The sequence below is a fragment of the Danio aesculapii genome, chromosome 7 (assembly GCF_903798145.1).
Source record: "Danio aesculapii chromosome 7, fDanAes4.1, whole genome shotgun sequence".
Taxonomy (NCBI): Eukaryota; Metazoa; Chordata; class Actinopteri; order Cypriniformes; family Danionidae; genus Danio; species Danio aesculapii.
The window spans coordinates 58676276-58699827 of record NC_079441.1 but is presented as its reverse complement, the minus strand read 5'-3'; the positions used below and the strand labels follow the sequence as shown (position 1 = coordinate 58699827).

At 33.2% G+C, this 23552-nt stretch overlaps 1 protein-coding gene across 2 annotated transcripts in view; it reads left to right on the top strand.

Moving 5' to 3' along the window:
* The window catches only part of lrch4 (leucine-rich repeats and calponin homology (CH) domain containing 4), a 92793-nt gene that overhangs the window by 42921 nt on the left and 26320 nt on the right, over nt 1–23552 (top strand). For both annotated transcript variants that reach the window (XM_056462268.1, XM_056462267.1), the window contains exons 2-12: nt 1818–1962; nt 3985–4114; nt 6762–6867; nt 7864–8110; nt 8211–8304; nt 8400–8508; nt 11096–11190; nt 12759–12817; nt 20311–20445; nt 22538–22624; nt 22921–22972. In XM_056462268.1, the coding sequence (XP_056318243.1) occupies nt 1818–1962; nt 3985–4114; nt 6762–6867; nt 7864–8110; nt 8211–8304; nt 8400–8508; nt 11096–11190; nt 12759–12817; nt 20311–20445; nt 22538–22624; nt 22921–22972 (1259 nt within the window). The remainder of the gene's footprint in view (nt 1–1817; nt 1963–3984; nt 4115–6761; nt 6868–7863; nt 8111–8210; nt 8305–8399; nt 8509–11095; nt 11191–12758; nt 12818–20310; nt 20446–22537; nt 22625–22920; nt 22973–23552) is intronic.

Below are 23552 nucleotides of genomic sequence, written 5' to 3'. Positions count from 1 at the left end.
AAATTCTAAATATTTAAAGTAGGCACTATCCTTATAAATAAACAGCATAATTGCAATCCAAACAACTATATTCTAGCCTAAAAAGCCTGAAAAGTACATTATGTTGTCCAACAGCTGCAATATTTGTCAAACTGTAGCGAGTTTTTTTGCTATTATAGCAGAATGTTGCACTGCCATCAGCCAATGAGATTCGAGAACCAGACAGAACTGTTGTGTGTGTATATATATATATATATATATATATATATATATATATATATATATATATATATATATATATATATATATACACACACACACATGCTTATTAATGAGTGATGTCATATATTATTCTCTCTACAAAGTTTTGCTCATTTTAATTTGCATATGTAAAATTGAATACTTTAATACTATTTTAAGATGACATAAAATTTTTATCTAATATAGTAAATATAATAATCTTTTACACTATTGAAAACTTTCAAAGGGCACCTAGGTTACCTCTTTTTTCAGATTTAATATATGTGTTTTGCGTCTCCAGAATGTGTCTGTAAAGCTCAAAACACCCATCAGATTTTTCAATAAACCTTTTACAAGATTCTATTTTATACATTTTTGCACTAGGGGGCTGTTTTGTTGTACTGTGCCTTTAAGGCTAGTCCTCCCCGCCCACCGTTTCTACGTGCCTTTCTGCGTGCCTTAATCTTCTCCCTCGGCTGCGTCAGACAACAGACAGACTTGGAGGAAGAAGGTCTTACGTAGCGTTTGTGAGAAATACTACAGTAAGAACTTTACCAATGAGTATTTGTTGTGCAGTTGCATCGATGAGTCACACACAATGTCGTTACAAAGTTCAAGCGCACACACAGATACACACACACACACACACACACACACACACACACACACACACACACACACACACACACACACACACACACACACACACACACACAGACAGACAGACCACGTTTAGCTTTGCACTCTTTTTGAATGCGTATGTGACGGGATACAGGTTAATCTCCACTGCTGTATGGATATCTGTTATGTTAATGTACAAAATAAACCTGATTTAACATCCACAAACTGGCATTGAAGCCTCTTCTTTCATAATTGTTCTGACACGCGGCTGTGCTGATGAAGTAAAGCTGAGGTGAATCGCTGTAATTCATTACACACATGCTCTGTTTTAAAACATTTTAAAGTTGTAAAACTTACTCTTGATCACATTTGATGATGATTGATGATCCTAGCGAACTGAACAGACCTTTTATTCCCAGTTGCTTTGCGCACGTCTGGTCTTGTTGATATGATTATACACGTGACTACCGGGACATGTTAATACGCGCAGCTGTCAATCAATACGGTGGGCGGGGGGACCACACTCCTACGTCAAGTTGCGGTCGGTCTGAAAACCACTCCAATTGGTCCACCGTTTTTATGTTGTTAAATTTTAAAAAAAGGACTGGGTGTGTTTATATCACCCCAATATGACGGTCTATACACTATACTTTCTCGTATGTCTGTCCAAACAGCTTGAAAAGTAGATTTTTCACCATAGGTGCCCTTTAAAAGAAATTGAAATATATTGAGATATTATTGCTCTTAATTATAAAAAAAATGCAATAACACACAAAGCAAATTAATAAAAATGTGATTCATTTTTTTTGAAAGGCAGGAAACTGTAGACATTATTTATTGTAGATTCCATTTGATCATTATAAGGAGTTTATTATTGTTAATTCTCTCTGACTCTGTTCTCTGGAGGCTTTCAGTCATGTGTTGGTGATTAATTGACGCTGTGCTAACTGTGATCATTGCTTCTCTCTCTCTTTCAGACCTGTCAAAGAACCGGCTGTGTGAGGTGCCAGAGGAGGTGTGTCAGTTTGTCTCTCTGGAGACTCTCAGCCTGTACCACAACTGTGTGCGATCCCTCACGCTCAGCCTGTGCCAGCTGCAAGCCCTCACCTACCTCAACCTCAGGTACACACACACAAATACAGCACATAGACAGCCTCAGGTGTACACTAGTGGTCAGAAGTGTCGGATTTGTCTATTCTGCTTACCAGTGCTGCATACGAAAGTGCTACATTCAGAGGTAACATTTCAAGACTGAAAAGCAACAAAGTGAATCCAAACCTGCATTCTGTCTTGGAGGTTCCTTCTTCTTATTGAATTTTGAAGGCAGCATAGATATATCCTATGCTGCCTTTGATATCCCACAATTCAGTGCGGCTTTCTATTTATGACCGTTGATCTAAAAAAAAATAAATAAAGATGGCAACTCGTCACGACTTAACTTTCACTTTCATTCATTAATTTTCCTCCGGCTTAATCCCTTTATTCATCAAGAGTCACCACAGCGGAATGAATCGCTAACTTATCCAGCATATGTTTTACACAGAAGATGCCCTTCCAGCTGCAACCCAGTACTGGGAAACACCCATGCACACTCATTTACACACACAATCATACACTACGGCCAATTTAGTATCAATTTAATTCCCCTATAGCACATGTGTTTGGACTGTGGGGGGAAACCGGAGCTCCTGATGGAAACCCCCGCCAACATGAAGAGAACATGCAAACTCCACACGGAATCACTGCCCCAGCCGAGACTTGAACCAGCGACATTCTTGCTGTGAGGCGACAGCCTCAGACAGACCACTCAGCCACCGTTTCACCCACTTTCACTTTCACATATCCCAAAATTCAGTGCTTTCCATTTATGACAAGTGAACTAAAATAATAAAGATGGCATCTCTATTTTGTGTCAGTTTGTGTGTAAATACACATTTTTGCCCATCATTTTCCACTTTTGATGGCATTTATTGTGAGAAGGTAGTATTGTAGTAAGCATATTCCCTTAGTTTTCATCAAGCTCTGTATGTTTTTGCTGTGTGATTAAATAATTATGCAGTCTCAGAAATCTGTTTTTCATGAGGTGCTTTCATTGAGAGACAGATAAGCTTTCAGATGCAGCCTAAAGCTGGTCGCACACCTGATGCGGCGCGCATATGACAGTTGGAAGTAACGCATACCGGACACGCACATTCACATCTTATTCAAAATGCAACTATTCAGATGGCACTCTGTGACGAAGTAAGAACAGTGTCCTGAGTCGTAGCTGGGTGCCGCAGACAGCCCCGATTTGTGGCGCTGGTGTGCATACCATGATAGAAATTTATATTTAGAATTCTAAAATGGATGGCACTGCGTGGCGTGGCACTAAGCGGTGCATCCGTTGTGCAACCCTCTTTAGGCTACATTGATTTGATCAAAAATACAGTTAAAAACGGTCAAATCTTAAAATAATATTACAGTTTAAAACAACAGTTTTCTTTAGTTTAAAAATACATTTTAACCCTGTGATTTAATGGTGAATTTTAAGCAAAGTTATTTCAGTCTTCAGTGTCATGTGATCCTTCTGAGATCATAAAAATATGATGATTTGGTGTTCAAGAATTTTTATTATTATTAGTGTTGATACGGTTGAGCTTCTTCATATTTTTGTGGAACCTGAAATACAGTACCATTCAAACGAACTCAAGAAATCTTCAAGAGTGAAAGTTTAGAAATATATACAGTGCTCAGTATAAAGGAGTTGCCCCCTCACAGATCTCTTTTAAATTAATACTATTTACAGGATGCTTTACAATTATATCTTTGTGCTTATACATTAGATAACCAAAGCCAAAACTGTAAACAGCATATTAGAATGATGTCTGACAGATCGTGTGAGACTGAAGACTTGAAATACAGTTGTACTTTGTTTGTGATGAAAGAGTTCCAGCATTACTGATCATAACTTTCAAAACCATTTAAAAAATGTAGCAACTGTAAACATTTCCATGGCAGTGTACACAAGGCAATCAGATGTCTCTGAGTGAAATTTCATCCATTCTGATGGATGGATCGCATATACAGTAAATCTGTCATTGAGTCTTTCGTACTGGTGTTAGATTGCATTCATATAATTCTCTCTGTCTGTGTCTCTCTCTGTAGTCGTAACCAGCTGTCCAGTTTACCGCCATCAGTATGTCAGCTCCCTCTCCTGCGGGTGCTCATCGTCAGCAACAACAAGTTATCAGCGCTACCGGCCTCTATACACACACTCACACACCTGCGACAACTGGTATGTACTAGAACACACACAGTCTCATGTTCATTTTAACTTTTTATACATTAGTGAAGGCATCTCATAGACCTAGTGGTTTTTATACAGGGGTTGCTGTACCTTTGGCAGACTGCTACACACAGGTTGATGTCAGTTGTTTTAAACTTTGTTTGTTTTTGTCCCTGATCTGTTCAATCAACTTTTACAGTAAATCTCTGGACAAACAAACATTAAAAATGCATAAATATACTGTTAAATATGTCAAGCCTGTATAATTGTACATGCTTGAATCATTGAATGATAAATAAATGACATCTATCAAGTACACACATAATTCAACAAAAGTATATTGATGCATAGATTTCCACACTTTGAAAAGTATCTCAGCACTAACTGTGTTTCCTATTTATTTATTTATCTAACTATCTTATAGTTTATCTAAAGGTTTTTAAAAAATTCCTAAACAGACACATTAAAGAGCCCCTATTACACATTAAAAAGAGTCATATTTTGGTTTTAAGGGTCTCCAACAACAGGCTGATTTGCGTGCAAAGTCAAAAAACACTTTCATTGTCTTATAATATGCATTTATTTTTACCTCATTATCCCAACGACTCTAATATGATTCGTTCAGCAATTCATTTGCTCCCAAATCCCTCCTTAGCGCGAAGCTAATCTGTGTTGATTGGAGCGATGACAGCCTTTTTCAATTGGTCGACAGCGTTCAGCACAATACAGAGTGAAATGCACGACTTATCAACAATATTGAAGTAGTCAGAGTGCATAGTGTATGTGTGAGCATACCTGCCAACACTGCTGTTTTTCCTGGGAGTCTCCAGTATTTCAGACCCATCTCCAGCCACCCACCCATTTTGTTATTTATTTCCCCTCCCCTCCTGTCCTCAGCATTTTGGTACGATCTGTGAAACCATCGGGTCGCCAACTTTGGAATAGTAGGATCCAATTGCAGCGGCCACGGTTCTCAACAGTGTTATTCAGACACCTCACTCCCGAACCTAACCCCCCCAGTCTTTTTTGTGTGTGCATGAGTGCAATAAAGCATTGCAGTTAAATACCAGCATATTGCTCCATTCTTTACCATGACACATAATCAGTATTAATCCACACAGTGGCAAAAGCTGAACTATTCTGAACCTTGACTGCTGCACGTGTGTAAGAATAGCTGATGATGGCCATAGCAACAACAAACGGCAGTAGATCATGAGCTCACATACGCATTTATAACCATCAACAAAGCGGCACGCGTCCCGTTTTCAATGTGGTTTTAGATGCGATATGAGAATATAGAGTTAACCAGATACAGTACAATTCAATTCAATTCACCGTTATTTGTATAGCGCTTTTACAGTGTAGATTGTGTCAAAGCAGCTTCACATGAAAGATCATAGTAAATTGAATCCGTGCCAGTTCAGTTTTTTTAGTGTTTAAGTTCAGTTCAGTTCAGTTTAGCTCAGTTCAGTGTGGAATAATAATAACTACTGAGAGTCCAAACACTGAAGAGCAAATCCATTGATCCATTGCACTACAGATCTTCTCCAATTGGCAAAAGTGAAGAATTAAAAAACCTCGAGAGAAACCAGGCTCAGTTGGGTATGACCATTTCTCCATTGGCCAAACGTCTTGTGCAGAGCTGCAGTCAAGGCGCTGGAGGCTGGAAGCTGGACCTCAGTGAAGACTTGTCTGTCCCTGGAGAATAAAGAGAATAATTAGCGTAGCTGCTGTTCATAGTGTATATAAATGAGATGAAGAAACCTGTGTGGAGCAGATTCATGTATCATACCGCTAAGTGATAAACAGGAGCTAGATTATTTAAAGCTTTATAGGTAAGAAGAAATATTTTAAATTCAATACGAAACTTAACAGGCAGCCAGTGTAAGGAGGATAAAATTGGGGTGATATGATCATATTTTATAGACCTGGTAAGAACTCTGGCAGCTGCTTTTTGTACTAGCTGAAGTTTGTTAATAGAGGAAGCTGGGCAGCCAGCAAACAGAGCATTACAGTAATCCAGCCTTGAAGTCATAAAAGCATGGACTAGCTTTTCTGCATCTGAGATGGATAGCATACTTCGTAACTTCGTAGCGATATTTCTCAGATAAAAGAAAGCAGTTTTTGTGACATGGGATATATGATTTTTAAAAGTTAAATTGCTGTCTAATATGACACCCAGATCTTTTATAGTAGAGTTAATGCTAACTTTGTATCCCTCTAATTGTAGGTCGGGTTGTGAGATCTGCTGTGTATAGGATTTAGGCCCAATAAGTAATAATTCAAGCGGTTACAAGTAACAAAACACAATTAAATTTTATCTGTACACAGCTCATGGATCAGTTTCTTCCTCCATTTCACAATGAGTGGTGCTGCGCTTCGCCGAGCGGCACTTCTGGTGTGAGACCGGCTATAGCCTTTGCTACAGTCTTGTGATCATGTGATCCTCCAGACATCATTTTAACAGTCTAATGTAATGATTTAATGTTTGTGTGAACTATGATGCATTTTATTGGCTATTCTTTGAAAGATCATTTTTATTCTTCAAGAGAAAGGCACTGAAGTGTTGATACTAAAATGTCTTCAGTCACTTTCACATTCACATACACATTGCAAAAAAAAACAAAAAACAACTAAATAACTGTTTCTCCTTCAGGATGTGAGCTGTAATGAGCTGCCGTCACTTCCTGTTGAGCTTGGCCAGTTAGAAGGTTTAAGGGACTTAAATCTGAGAAGAAACCAGCTCACAACTTTACCAGAAGGTCAGTATCAAAAACGTCATTGACATGATTAAAGGAATGATGTATTCACTTTATTACAGAAATCAAAATGTCAAACACTTGAGTCCCCTAGGCCAGTATAGTGACCTTAATCAATTATTAACCAATCCCAAGACACGCTATATATATTAAACTCAGTTTTTGAGAAGTAATGTGCATTGCAAAGCGCTTAATTTTCATTTATTCATTCATTTTCCTTCAGCTTAGTCCCTTTGAATTGAAATAACTTTAAAGTACATTTTCTCAATGTTTATATATTTTTTTAAATCTCAGATTCTAGATTTTTAAATGGCTTTATCATGGCCAAATGTTGTCCTTTTTTAAAAATCATCCACCATCAATGGAAAGCTTATTCAGCTTTTATGTATTTACATTATCTCAGTTTTCAAAAATTGACAAATATGACTGGTTTTATTTTCTACCATCACATTGTCATCAATATCAGTGAAGTTAGCATATACTGTATAGTGGTGCTTGCGGATATTTCCCACAAATCTGAAAAAGCACTTTGAGTGTCCAGAAAAGCCCTATATAAATGCAATGTATTATTTTTGTTATCATTTTTATTATTATTATTATTATTATTATTATTATTATTATTATTATTATTATTATTATTATATGGTTCTTCACCCAATAAAGGTTTTTATACTTTAATAATTTATTCCTTACATTTTATATAGCGCTTTTTCTGGACACTCAAAACGCTTTACACATTTTTGGAGGGAATCTTTTCATCCAGCACCAGTGTGCAGCATCCACCTGGTTAGCTAACTGGTGTAACTTTACTCTGCGACTGAATTAAACCAACGTTGAACTTACTTGAGCTGACTAATGACACTATTTTGTTTGCAAAAAATTTTTAATTCTCCTCATATTATGCATTGCATTAAATCCTTGTTTATTTATCACTATGAAGCTGCTTCAAAATGATCTGTTTTTGTATAAAGTGCTTGATAAACTCTTCTCTCATCTCAGAGTTGTCAGAGTTGCCCCTCGTCCGTTTGGATGTGTCATGCAACCGCATATCCCACGTGCCTGTGTGCTACCGCCATCTGCGGCACCTCCAAAGCATCATCCTGGACAATAACCCCCTGCAGATGCCCCCCGCCCAGATCTGCTCCAAAGGGAAGTTCCACATCTTTAAATACCTGAACATGGAGGCCTGCAAAAGATCTCAGGACCAGTATGAGAAAGCTCTGCGGCCCACCGGCTTCAGCAGCTGGTGAGAGATCATCAAGAGTGTTGACAAGCTTTAATCTCTCGTTTCAGTGGAAAATCTTCTCATACTTCTGCTTATGTGTGTGTGTGTGTGGTCTCTGCAGCCTGGACCAGGATCTGTTCCCTGGTCAGTATGGTGGCCTGGACTCTGGCTTTAACAGTGTAGACAGCGGCAGCAAGAGATGGTCAGGAAATGAGGTATAAAAGGAGCAGTGAATTGAAGCGCTAATGCATCCATTTTTCTTATCGAGTGCAATTTTATAGGACGATGCTTCTGTGTTGTTTCACTCTAGTCTGCTGATGATTTCTCTGAACGCTCCCTGCGATTGACAGACGTTTCCCGTGAACATACACATTTTCAGGAGGAAGAGGAAAGAGAGACATTGCTAGATACACCAAAAGGTAATGATAATAAGTTAAGGTCAGTGGTTCTCAACCAGGACTCCGGGGTCCATTAGGGAGTGTTATAGCCCAAAATCCAAAATTGGCTCTATTTATGAAATCAGGTTTTAAGCCGAACATATGAAAGACACAGACACTTGAATGTGGCAAATTGACATCCCTGTCATTACATTTAATCAAAAATTTAATAAACTTTATAAGATGAAACAAAATTGATAAATAATAACAGTAGACAGATAGGGCAGCTTAATCAAAAACAGTTGCCAGCAAACTTCCACTTTTTATTCGTCTGATTTTACTGTCTGTTTTTTTTTACCGCCCCCTGTCATTTAAAAAAATATCTCAATGGTGAACGTGTCAAGTATAAAGCCTTTTCCGTTTCGTGAGGTGTGCGATACGCCGCCAGGCGAAAGTAATTAAGTAAAAAAGGCGCCAGGCGAAAGTAAATAAATCAGCGTTAAGATGTTTTTTTTTTCTGTAGTTCAATGGTGCATTTAACCTGTCTTTAGTACTGTTCAATTTAAATACATTTATTTTACCCCTAATTTTGTGCTTTTACATTTTCTCTCACGTGTTTTTGATATTGTGATATAGGTCTTAAATTTAATACTTAATGGTCTTAAAAAGGTCTTAAAAAGTCTTAAATTTGACATCATGTTGTCTGCAGAGACTGTAGAACCAGGATTGCAAAAACTTAGATGTAGGGATGGGGGATTTCATTTAAAAGAAACTAAAACTGAGATTCATAACCTATAACTGACATGATTTCACCATATCGGTTGTTTCATTTCTCTTTTAAATGCTGTTAATACTGTCTGTTTAAAAACATACTATTTTTGGAAATAAAACAATTGGAAATTAAATAATCGAAACCAAGGTAAAGTGTTCATTTAATTGAGGTTTTGATTTTAGGTCATATCACCCAGCTCTACTTGAATATATGAAGAAGACTTGGGGCTGGGTGATATTGCAAAAAAATTATCACGATATCATGTTTCACATCATTTGATATTAATAACTATTGAATATTTTTTAACAATCCATTTAGGAATATTAGGATTTTTTTTAATTAACCACTTTATTTTAATTGACCAACATTACTAAGGCAAAAAGTTTTAATAGTAAAAAACTAAAATATATAAACAAAATCTCTGTTCTCTTAATAATAAAATAAACATAAGCCAGTTTTAAACTTGATAAATAAAATGTTACAAAGTGTGTGCAATGGTAAAGATAGATCAACCTCTGTAAGGTGTCAATAATAATGATACAGTAAACCTCAAACTCTAACTAACTAACTAACAATTTATGATAATCAAATCTGAGCTTTCAAGCAAAAGAACCTACCTTCATTAATCACACACATACTGAACATTACAAATTGTAAAGTTGGGTGACTACATTACACCGCACAAGAAAAGAAAACAAAAAGCCACTCTGGGGACATCCTTGCATTCTTTTTTATTTACAATCTCCTCACTGCTGCTAGCCACACTTATTTTCGCATGTGTTGTTATTCTGACATGAAGTACAAGCGCGTGTGTGGATTCCTTGACCATTTTACAATGGACTTTGCGCTCGTGCTCCCCTGGCGTCTCTTGTAACTAGGTGACTATCAACCATTTTCTCAGAGAATGACATTCAGAAAAGTTCAGATGTTTTTTAACTAGGTGCGGCTAGAAAACTTTCGCTGTTCACGTACGCGCATCTTGCGCAAGATGTGCATGTTGCTACCATATGTGTGTCGTACAAGTCCATTGGAAGTGACAAACTTACACCCCGAGCTTATTGGCATTACTTCCAAGGCGCGGGCTCAGCAGCTACATTTTAATAAAACTATAGCACTTCATACCGAAACTAAATACTGAATCTTTTTTTATTAATATTGACAATGGAGTTCGGTCAATAAATACAGATATCAATTTTGTAGCCCAGCCTTAGGAAGACTAATTGTAAAAGTGTAAATTTTTTTAAGTAATTTCATTTAAAATAAAACAATCATTCAATCATTGAAACTTAGGTCAATTCAATTAGTCTTTTATAGTGCTTTTACAATGTAGATTGTGTCAAAGCAGCTTAACATAGATGAAGCTCTCGTAAGTTAACTGCAGTTTAAAGGTAAAGTGTCCGATTAGCTAATTTTTAATGCGTAGAATCATGTTCTGGATATATGTTTTCTGTTGTAGATATGCCAAACTAAGAAAAATATTTAATTAGCTATAAATCTATTATTTAGGTGTGTGAACAACTCTTGTCTCATGGTTCGATTTAATTATGATCATCATATCATTGTTTCGGTTCAATTCTATATCGTAATGCATTGATGGTGCACTGCCTACTCAATTTTTATTTTTAATTTTTGATACAATTTTGCCATTAAGTACAAGCAGTCAGATATATGAACTAAACCTTTTATTTGACCTGCTGAAATACAGTAAAGCATGCTTTCTGAATGTATCAACATCAAATAAACGATTATATATATATATATATATAGAGAGAGAGGTCTAACTGTATTGTAATACCAGTAAACCATAATCAAAGATGGACTGTCATAAAATGCTTATAAAACTTGGTTTTTCTGTAGTGAATGGAGAAGTGGAGCAAGTGGACTTCATAGACAACAGTGTAATGGAGGAAGAGGAAGAGAGGTGTCGTCCTGCGCTTACTGAGCCCCCTCAGGTCAGGAAGACTTACTGCACTTACACTGAACAGCACATGCTTTTGTTTTTACAGGATGCTGGGATGTGGTGGTTGAAACGCCAGTGATCTTTATTGCTGAAGATATTCAATTCATTTAATCTTTATTTCTATAGCACTTTTACAGTGTAGATTGTGTCAAAGCAGCTTAACACAGATTATAGATTTTAGATACATTTAAGATATATGTTCTTTAAATATTGGCAGCAAAACATATTGGCTTTGCAACATGCAGCATGTGAGCTAACAAAATTAATACGGTTCATTTTGATTTCATGTGTATTTTAACAAAATAAAAATAGTCCAAAGTGAAAATACTCAATGGATTAAGTTGCAGGTATCTTGGGATCTGACAGTAAAACTAACATGTTCTTGTTGCTATGGTAATGTTAACATTCAATGCATCTATTGACATTCTCCTGAACTAGAAAGGTATTTTTAGATAACATCCGTAAATATAATGTCGTTTTTGTAGAGATATCACACTTGCAAGCATTTCTGTCATCTGTGATTAAAACATTCCATGAAAAAAAGTTGTTTATTTGGTGGATTATCCCTGATAATTTAAGAAATGATTGGCTGGTCATGTGCATCTCCCCACACCACTCTTATTTCAGTTTATTTTGTCAAAAACAGTTAACAATAAATTGCAGAAACTTAGAACATTAGAAAAAAATGGACATGCTGTTACAATCTGCATAATACATTTTAAAGAAGAGAGAAAGAAGAAAAAAATCTATAAAAAAAAACTTACCCATTATAATAAAAAGATTAACAATTTACTGAATGCAAGATCTAGAGTTGTAATAAAAGAAAATTATGACAAAAATATTTAAACAAATATCAACCTTTGTTTTTTCAGAGATACATAGTTCCGTCCAAAATAGTTTCACACAAGTACAAAAAAGATGAACAATGGTTTGTTCCAAGTCACAAAATTTATTCATTTGTTTTCAATATCTAGTATATATTTACTAAGTAAACTATTACAAGGAGAGCATCTATGTAATATTTATATGTAATTTCTTTTACTTTTTTAGTTGGCAAATATTTATGTGGTAGATTCCAAGTAACGTCCCAATTTATTTATATGTGGCCAGCCATTTAAAAGAAAAAGCTGGAATTGTTTTATGGTTAAAAAAAATTCCGCATCATACAATTATTGAATTCAGCTACTATACTGTCAACAGCACAATTTCATCATAGCTAGTGACGGAAATTAACTTTTAAATTTTTTTTCTTGGGGGAAATTAACTCACGCTTTTCATACTCTAATTTTCAGACAAACTAAACTTTTGGAATCAGTCCTTATTTAAGTGATTGACTATCATTAAAATGTTTCAAAAATATATTTTTATTTCATGATTCCTAGATCAATAGAAAGTTCAAAAGAACAGCATTTTTTTAAATTATTTTTTTGTAACATTATAATTTTTGTTACTGTTATTTGTGATAATTTTTTAATTGAATGTATATTTGAATAATAATTCATCTATAAGTATTCATCTTGCAAATATTAAATCAAATGATTTGACTTCTCTCCATGGCAGGAAAAGAGTGAAAGTTTGGTCAGCACACCATCCCAGAGCCCCGAATCTACAGGCAGCAGGTGAGCACTTGTGTTCTAACTTTTTCTACTTACAAACACCCAACACACACACAACTCTTAAAGGGATAGTTCACCCAAATCTGTCTATTCGGTCATTATTTACTTGCCCTTTACATCTTGCAAAGCTGTTTGAGTTCTGCTTAATACAAAAGAAGATATTTTGAAGAAATCTGGAAACATTGACTTCCATTATACGTAAAACAAACACTGTGAAAGTCAATGGTTACAGGTTTCCAGCTTTCTTCAAACTATCTTCTTTTGTGTTCAGCAGAATAAAAAAGCCTCAATACTATTTGGAACCACTTGAAAGTGAGTAAACAGTGAGTAAATGTTCAGTTTTGGGTGAACTATCCCTTTAATAACACCTGATAATATACTTAAGGGGATGTCTGACGAGAAGCACTCCACTAAATGCTAATTGTGAAAGTGTTGTTTCCCTAAACCTGTAAACATTAGGGTAATATACAAGCATGTTAGAGTAACCAACATATTATTAGCCAATATTAGATGTAATGTTTGAACTTACGAACACAAGAAACTCTTATTTATGTGCACAAATGCAGTATCAGGTTAGTTTACACAGTTCCCTGTGTTAGACGTTAGATGTTTATTTTACAGACCTTACTTTCAGCGTGATCTGGATTTGATGTTTTAAGAATCTGTGAGACAGATGGCACACTTTCATTCTAAGCCTTGAATATTTTTTGTCATATTTTTTTTGTGCTTGAAGAAACATCAGTCATGTAGACATGGCACATTCGAACTAGACAATACAGGAAAAACTGACATAACAACGAGTGGCCAACATTTGAATGCATTTGAATACAGCTGGGTAAGATCGGTTCTCGTTCTGGATGGGCATGATAAATGGAGGAGAGGGAGACATTGTACTGTCTCATGGCAGCAGGCCGGAACATTTCCAGTAGGTCTTCTGAAAGACTGGAATTAGCCAGCAAAAAAGACAAAGAGGCTCGCCAAGACAGAGAAGATGTGCACTGTTATTCATTGTAATGACCAAAATACACAGGTATATATAAGAAGCAGACATTTAGAATTACACAACAACATGTTTGTCCGCTTCCTGTGTGATTTGAAGGTTATGGTGACTTCCTTCAGTTGATTATAATGCATGTTTAAACAGTCTCTTAATTAAAGTGTACTGAATCCCTCTTCCACTTTGATTGCGCAAGGTCAATCTGTGAGGGAGTGCTGGGAAAAGTCAACACTGAGCTTCCTCCCACAGTTTCAGTGCAACTGAGTATCTTGTCGGCGCTGAGTGAACTCATCTGCTTTATTCAACAATATAACTACTGCCAGATATTATATCTGCTCTTTTTATTGACAGAACCATGGTCTAATACCCTTCTGCCCTCTCCCATGATTATCTCTCTTACTACTGTGATCTAAATAATGTCAAAAAGAGCAATAATTTTACTTTAAAAAATTTAATTGACAACAACAACAAAATGCTAATGTTACTCTATTGCATCATGTCAGGGCTACACAATGTATAAAAAAACTAAAAAAGCAACATAGTTTAGTGTGATTATAATTTCTGCATTATGTTCACAACAAGTAGCTTATGATTCAGTTTTATAAGTGTCTTGAGTGACTCAGTTTTCTGTAAATGCTTCTTCAAATGTATTTAAATAGATAGTTCACACAAAAAACGTCTGCATTTACTCTCCATTCACTTTTCACAAACCTTTCTTTTTTCTGTTTTACATAAAATAAGATATTTTAAGATAACTGGAATCTGAAATCATTGGTTACAGTTTTTCCGCTTTAATTTACATAAAAAGTTAATACTGTACATATTGAGGTTCAACATATTGAGGTTAATACTAAGTACATTGAAATTTTGAGGCAAACTGTTTATTTATTTTATATTATATTATATTATATTATATTATATTATATTATATTATATTATATTATATTATATTATATTATATTATATTATATTATATTATATTATATTATATTATATTATATTATATTAGTTAAGTCCATAAATATTTTGACATGGACACAATTCTATAATTTTTGGCTCTATACACCAACACAATGCATTTGAAATGAAACAAACAAGATGTGCTTTAACTGCAGACTGTCAGCTTAATTTGAGGGTATTTACATCCAAATTAGGTAAACCCTGTAAGAATTACAACAGTTTGCATATGTGCCTCCCACTTGTTAAGGAACCAAAAGTCTTTATTTAATTTCAAATCTATTGTGTCCGTGTATATGGCTAAAAATGTTAGAATTGTGTCAATGTCCCAATATTTATGGCCCTAACTTTATATTATATTACATTACATTACATTACATTACATTATATTACATTATATTATATTATATTATATTATATTATATTATATTATATTATATTATATTATATTATATTATATTATATTATATTATATTATATTACATTATTATTATTATTTAATGTTTTGTAATCCTACTTTCCCCACAAAATAAAAATTCCCAATCATTCTGATATGATTAATTCTTCTATCAGAGCTAAATTATTGTTAAATATATTTTTAATACCATTAACTGACTTTTTTTTCTTTTTAAATCTGCAGTCCTACGTTCCTCCCCGTTCTTTGAACTTATAGACATACAGTAATTATCAAATTTGCTTAAGGCTAGAAACAGTTTAGAATTTTGTCTATATTTTTTTGTTATTAAAGTATTCAAGCTGCTGGAAGTCAAAGTAAGTCTGCAGATTTTGGACAGTCAAAGTTGACCAGTTTCATTCAAAATATTTAGTGCAAGACGAGCACAGCCTCTAGTTGTGCTTCAGACAATGTCTGACTGGTCCAAGGATTTCTATCGTTCTTGAACTATATTGATACAATTCTGACATGTTTCCCCCAGCAACAATCTACATGATTTCACATCAGTTTGTGTCTGTAGCAGCTTTAATCTTTCTAGATTGTGATATTTTATTGTGAGGCTCAGTTTTCTTTTCTCTGTAATCAATTGTGAATGATGGTTATTGTTTAAAATTCTGTTGCAAAGCCATGCTGTCTATTCCAGGTTTTAGATAAATATAACTCTTGGTATTGCTGATGATTAATTCAACCAAACTCTAGAACTTATTTGTGGTTAGGTTTGTTATTAAAGTGGTAGTTCACAATTTTTTTTTTTTTTAATTTGCTCACCCTCAAGTGGTTCTACACCTTTATGAGTTTTATTTTTCTGTTAAACACAAAAGAAGATATTTTGAAGAATGTTATAAACCGGTAACCATTCATTTCCATAATAAGAAAAACAAATACTATTGTTTAAAATTCTGTTGCAAAGCCATGCTGTCTATTACAGGTTTAAGATAAATATAAATCTTGGTATTGCTGATGATTAATTCAACCAAACTCTAGAACTTAATTGTGGTCAGGTGTGTTATTACAGTGGTAGTTCACATTTTTTTTTATTTGCTCACCCTCAAGTGGTTCCACACCTTTATGAGTTTTATTTTCCTCTTAAACACAAAAGAAGATATTTTGAAGAATGTTATAAACCGGTAACCATTTATTTCCATAATAAGAAAAACAAATACTATTGAAGTCAATGGTTTCTATAACTCAGAATAACAGAACAGAAAAAGGAAACTCAAACAGGAGAGGGGTAAAGTAAATAATGAGAGATTGTCTGGTTTTGAGTGAACCTATTCCTTTAAGACTGTCACTGTAACCAATCAGACACATGATTTTCACCTGCTGAGTAATTATAATAGACAAAAAAGTCTCTTAGATTTAAATTAACAATAGTCATATAGGGACCAGGAAATAATAGACTTCTGTGACGTTGTAATCATCCAGCACACTAGAAACTGCACAGTAATGACTAAACTACAATGCAGTTTAGCAACCACCCATAACACCCATACATAGTGTTGGCGTTTTAAAAGTATAGTACACCCCAACATGAAACTTATCCCATAATTTACTTGCCCTCAAGCTATCTTTAATGTTTATGAATTGTTTTTTAAACAAACACAGAATTATAGTAAGTAATGATGTGGCTTTTGTAATGCTAGTTGATGGTGTCCGAGTTTTTAAAGTAATCCACATGACTCTAGTGCTTTAATGAATGTCTTTTGAAGCAAAGCAATGGGGTTTTGAAAGAAAAATATCTATATTTACTGTAAGACTTTGAAAAAACTATTATCACTGGCATCCAAGAACTGGCATACACACATTCGAGTCGAGTGAGCATGTAGGTGCAACAGAAGCTAAATTGAGAATTGATGCCTCTCTCTGGCATGAGTTTTGGCAGGAATTGTTTGGCTTTATTGTAGATTTGTACTGTAGCACTATCTATCTTACATTCATGTGTCAATCCAGGATAGCCAATTACACTTCTGTGTTCATCGGTTATCATCATAGCTATTGCCACATATACATGTATGTTAGGGTTATCTTTAAATCTTTTATTTTGACCATTCCATTAATGTGTATACAATTTGCTACAAGCCAGAGGTAATGGTTAACTGATTTTTGACTAAAGAGGGTGCACAATTGGAAAAAAACAACTGTATAAAACTTGAACTGAGACATATGAAGCCACATTTTGTATGTTACATGTTCTAAGCTATTGAGCTACAGGTATGCTTTGATTCAACCTTTTCTTTTTTTAAAAAAACAAACATGTGTTTTCCTTGCCAACAGTTGTTATCAACATCGTCAGACACTAAATAGCTATCAAGATGTTTTTAACATTTCAAAACGCATTCTTATGTTGGCAGAAAGATGACCTTTTCACATGTGACCAAAACAGCAAAATCAGTAATATTCAAAACCTAAATTTGTAGTTATTTTAAATATTAAATACAAATAATTTACTCTGTAAAACATATCTGTTAATTAACAGTTTCCATATTTTGTGGTTAACAATAGTTTTCCGTTTATTTTTGGTTGTAAATTGCATTATGGGACATGGACTTTTGATGTGGAAATTTCAACTGTACAGTCTGATAAAAGTGACTTTTATTGACATTTTAGTAGTTTGAAATCATATAATGTATTAGAAATAGGTTTGTAAAATAACAGAACATGTACTGGTAGTTTATTATAGGCTTTTTGTAGCATAACATACAACACCAACCCAGACAATATATACTGTAGTAGCACTTTAAATTATTAAAATGAAAGTTAATGATTTTAAGTTATTAGGTAATTATAAGTTAATGAAAGTCACGTTTTCAAACTTTTCAAGGTTTAAAGTTATTGGAAGAAAGATCAAGGTCCCAAAATGCAATTTAAAGCAGAAATAAACAGGGAAAAATTAAAAACATGAATCACAAAATACAGAAAACTGAATTCTATAAGTGCTGTGCATCACTTACACTTGCAAGTATGTTATCGTTTTACTTACTCATTCACTCACTGCCTTTCCTTTAGCTTATTCCATGATTTATAGCTTATTTATATTTATTGATATTTACAATTGAAGTCAGAAATATTAGCCTCCCTGAATTATTAGCCCTCCTGTTTGATTTTTTCCCCAATTTCTGTTTAACGGAGAGAAGATTTTTCTAAACATAATAATTTTTATAACTCATCTCTATAACTGAATAATTTTCTCTTTGCCATGATGACAATGAATAATATTAATAATAATATTATTATATAATAATAATTATATATTATAATATAATAATAATAAGGCTTAACTAGGTTAATTAGGTTAACTAGGCAGGTTAGGGTAATTAAGCAAGTCATTGTATAATGGTGGTTTGTTCTGTAGACAGTCGAAAAATATAGCTTAAAGGGGGCTAATAATTTTGACCTTAAAATGGTTTTTAAAAAAATTAAAAACTGCTGTTTTTTCTAGCCAAAATATAACAAATAAGACTTTCTCCAGAAGAAAAAATATGATCAGACATAATGTGAAAATTTCCTTCCTCTGTTAAACATCATTTTGGAAATATTTAAAAAAGAAAGAAAAAAATTATTTAAAGGGGGGCTAATTTTTCTGACTTCAACTGTATACCACAGCAGAATGAACCACCAATTGTTCTTGTTTCAAAAGCTTTTTATTTTTAGATTTAAGAAAACGGTGTTGACATTTTAGGCAAAACGTTTCACTTGCACTAAAAGTTTAGAGTCAGTATGATTGTAAATGTTTTAAAATAAGCTTCTACTGCTCACCAAGGCTGTACTTATTACATCAAAAATACAGTACACATTGTAAAATAGTGAAATGTTATTGCACTATAAAATAACTGTTCAAAAGTAGTTTATCATTTAATTTAATCATTTATTTCAGTGATTTTTAAAGAGGAATTTTCAGCTTCATTACTTCAGTCTTAAGAGTCACATGATCCTTCAGAAAGCACTCTAGAATTCATTATTATTATTATTATTATTATTAATGGTAAAAGTGATAAAAGCAATAATGACTGGAGTAATAATTTAATCTGAAACTACATACAATAAGAAAGCAGTTATTTAACAATTAATAAATATTTTACAATTTAACAATTTCTTTTTTACATTTAGTAAATGCCACCTTGATCAACAGAATAATTTTCTTAAAAAAAAAACATGAAAAAAAAATAAATAAATAAAACTGACCTCAAACTTTTGACCGGTAGTGTACTTTCACAAAACGTGGGCTTTATGTAGTAGCCATTTTGTTTTTTTCTGTTGGTGCTAGATGCTAATGCAACCTGCTTCAGTGGGAAAAATTCAACTAAAATATTCAAATAATTTCTTCAGAAATTGGATGGCGGTGTTTACATATAATGGTTGTGATCAGAATTTTAAATATTCTGAACCTATAAACTAAAAAATAAACTTGCTTTGATATGAGAAATCATTAGGTGTTGCCTTAGAAAAACTTAATAAATGAATAAATAGTATCTTTATTCATTCAATTGCATATGAATGATTCAACCACTGTGGATGTACTATTTTGTATAAAATGAGATGATAAAAAGTGCCATAAATTTGATATAATGAGGATAAAATTCTAATTCATTCATTCATTCATTTTCTTTTTAACTTAATCCCTTATTAATCAGGGGTCGCCACAGCGGAATGAACCGCCAACTTCTCCAGTATATGTTTTACACAGTGGATGCTCTTTCAGCTGCAACCCATCACTGGGATAAAGCTTAATTGTGTTGGATGCATTATCATTATTATTGTGTTGTTTAATCTCTCATAACATTAACAATCAAATGTATTTTAAGTTTAAAACCTGAAAGCAGTTATAACTGATGGACATGTTTCTTCCCATGTCTCAAGAAGCAGTGAGGTAATAGTTTTAAATAAAATATGGGTAATATGGGTTCTTACCAACAAACCCATAGCTTGACTTCCATTACAAAGAAGGGAAGAGTCAATTATTAATTTAATGTAGAAAATCATCACAACTTCTGCAGAAAAATATAAATTCAGTGAAAACTTCAGTAGAAACTGGTCTTGAGAAAAAAAGGGTTCAAGACATAATCTCACTTTCTAACTTTTTCCTTTAAGGATATTTGTGATCGGAGATGGTTCAGACTGCGGCTCGCCATCTAGTCCTACTTTAGAGGAGAAAAGGAGACCTGGAAACCTGCTTATCTGGCAGGAGAGAGAGCGAGCCCAGCAGCAGAGAGACAGAGTCAGCACGTGAGTGACCCATGGGATGAACCAGTCCAGCAAATGTGGAAGTCAGACATGTGTTAAAGGGTATTATGGCCCTAAAAAGTAGGGGTGGGAAATTCGAATATCAGTTGCATCAATATCAAAGTTAGTATTTGACCGATACACTCTGAACGACATTAATACTTTAGTATAAATTTTTCTAATCTATGCTAATATGCACTGCTTTCTTTACATTTAGCTGCTATGAATGAGAAATGGCAATAGGGAAGAAGAATTTTTGTTTATGTTTGTAACTGCGTGTACAAGAATATGTTATGTTGTGTTAGGCTATTATAATATTCATATTATACCATTTAAAAAAATGGTTATTCATCATAAAGATGATGATGATAATAATAGTAATAATAATAAAAATAATAATAATAATACTTGTTTATTATTATTATTATTTATTATTATCATTATTGTTTATTATTATTATTATTATTATTATTATTATTATTATTATTATTATTATTATTATTATTATTATTAAACTTAAGAACTAGAAATTTTAAGATTAGAGTTTGCATGTTCTCCCTGGGTTCGTGTGGGTTTCCTCCGGGTGCTCCGGTTTCCCCCACAAGTCCAAAGATGTTACATTGTCCATAGTGTATGTGTGTGAATGAGTGTGAATGGATGTTTCCCAGTGATGGGTTGTGGCTGGAAGGGCGTCTGCCGCGTAAAAACATGCTGGATAAGTTGGCGGTTCATTCCGCTGTGGCAACCCCTGATTAATAAAGGGACTAAGCCGAAAAGAAAATGAATGACTGAATTTTAAGATTAGAAACTCTAAAATTAAATAATACTACTAATAATAAAAAAATAATAATACTTGTTCATTATTACTATTATTATTCTTCTTATTATTATCAAAATTATTATATATTATTATTGTGAAATTAAGAATCAGAAATTTCGTTATTAGAATCTCTAACATTAAATAATAATAATAATAATAATAATAATAATAATAATGATAATAATAAACAATAATAATAATAATAATAATAATAATAATAATAAACAATAATAATAATAATAAATAAAAATACTTGTTCATTATTATTATTATTATTATTGTTATTAATATTATTGTTATTATTATTATTAATTATTATTATTATTATTATTATGAAACTTAAAGAATCTGAAATTTTAAGATTAAAAACTTTTAAATAATAATAATAATAATAATGATAACAATAATGATAATCATGATAATAATAATACTTGTTTTTTATTATTATTTTTTTATTATTATTATGAAATTAAGAATTAGAAATTTTAAGATTAGAAACTGAAATTAAATAATAATAATAATAATAATAATAATAATAAACAATAAAAATAAACAATAATAATAATAATAATAATAATAATAATAATAATAATAATAATAATAAACAATAATAATAATAAAAATAATAATAATACTTGTTCATTATTATTATTATTATTATTATTATTATTATTATTGTTATTATTATGATTCTTCTTCTTCTTCTTCTTCTTCTTCTTCTTCTTCTTCTTCTTATTATTATTATTATTATTATTTAACTTTAAAGTGTTTAACATATGCCCAGAGGTATAGGAGAAGGTTTGTGCATAGTGGGGTTTGTTTCATTTTGTAATACTTTGGATATAATACTGTCAGTACGTTTGCAATAGATAAATAAAAGAAAAAAAGAAAAAGAACAGTATCTGAATCAATATCGACGATACTGGCCCTGTATTTACTGTTTACTCACCCACGCCTACTGGAAATACTGCTGGGCCTCAGAGTTGATGCAGCAATGAAGTCTGTTCACTGCAATGAAAAGTCTTCTAAAGGACATGCTATTTCTTTGCTGATACTTTGTCATCACAGACATTGTGGTTGTAAAGGAAACCACTGTTACCCACTGTTGTGTGTCTTTGCTTCATTAATGTCTTAAAGCCTGTTTAAAGTCTTGAATTACTAGAAAGCACAACCAGGGGAGCATCAGAACCACTCCTTTCGAGTGATTCTATTTGTAAGAACAAAGTCTTGTGCTATCAGCAGGCCATTGACTTATAAGTGTTTGATGTCTTACAGTTTGCAGAAGATGACTGTAAAAACAGGAAGTAGCTCCGCGGCGGTGACGACGACGACAAAGCACGGAGGAACAGGAAATGTTTCGGGGTAAGAGTGGAGCGAATGGTTTGCATATGCGTTTGTGTGTTTTCTTTGTATGCATGCTGGGGTTAACAATTTGTTTTGGTAATCTGTCAGATACCATATTACTAGCAACGATGAACAGCTAAATAATTAAGAAAAAACATAATTAATATAGAATAAGTTCAACTTCTTAAAATGTTTATGAAGTTGTTAATGCTGATTATGTTGTTATTTTTAGTTGTCTAGTTAGTGCACTTCATCTGTCAATATGCTTTTGTAGTTTTGCAACTAGTTTACTGTTGGTCTCTGTGTCCCTCTAGTGGTGATTCAGATACCAGTTCTCCACCCAATGGCCTGAAACAGAGATGTGCAGTGAGTTCCACACACACACTCACTTAAACGAATGTTGGTATTAGTTGTTTACTGGGACCTCTTCATAGCCATAATGCATTTTAGGTTACACTTTACAATAAGGCTGTATTAGTTAATGTTAGTTAATGCATTTTCTAGCATGAACAAACAATGAGCAATACATTAATTACACTATTTGTTCATGTTTGGTAATGTTAGTTATTAAAAGTGAAGTCATCCATTGTTACTTTGTTAACTCACGGTGCATTAATTAACAAGCAATTTAGATGTTAATAAGGCATTAGTAATGCTTGGACTATGGTTAATAAATACTGTACTAGTTATGTTCATGCTTGTAAATACATCAACTAAAATTAACTAATGAAACCTTATTGTAAAGTGTGTCCATATTTTATACTGTAAAAGTGCTAATTATATAGCCCTACCCCTAAACCAATCCCTCACAGGAAAGCTGGGGCAAAATTTGAATGTCAGTATCACGTTAAGTATGATTTTAAGTGTTTTGAATTACAAGGACATCAGATATGTCTCCATAAACCACCTTAAAAGTACATCCCATGACATTTAGCAAAAAACATCC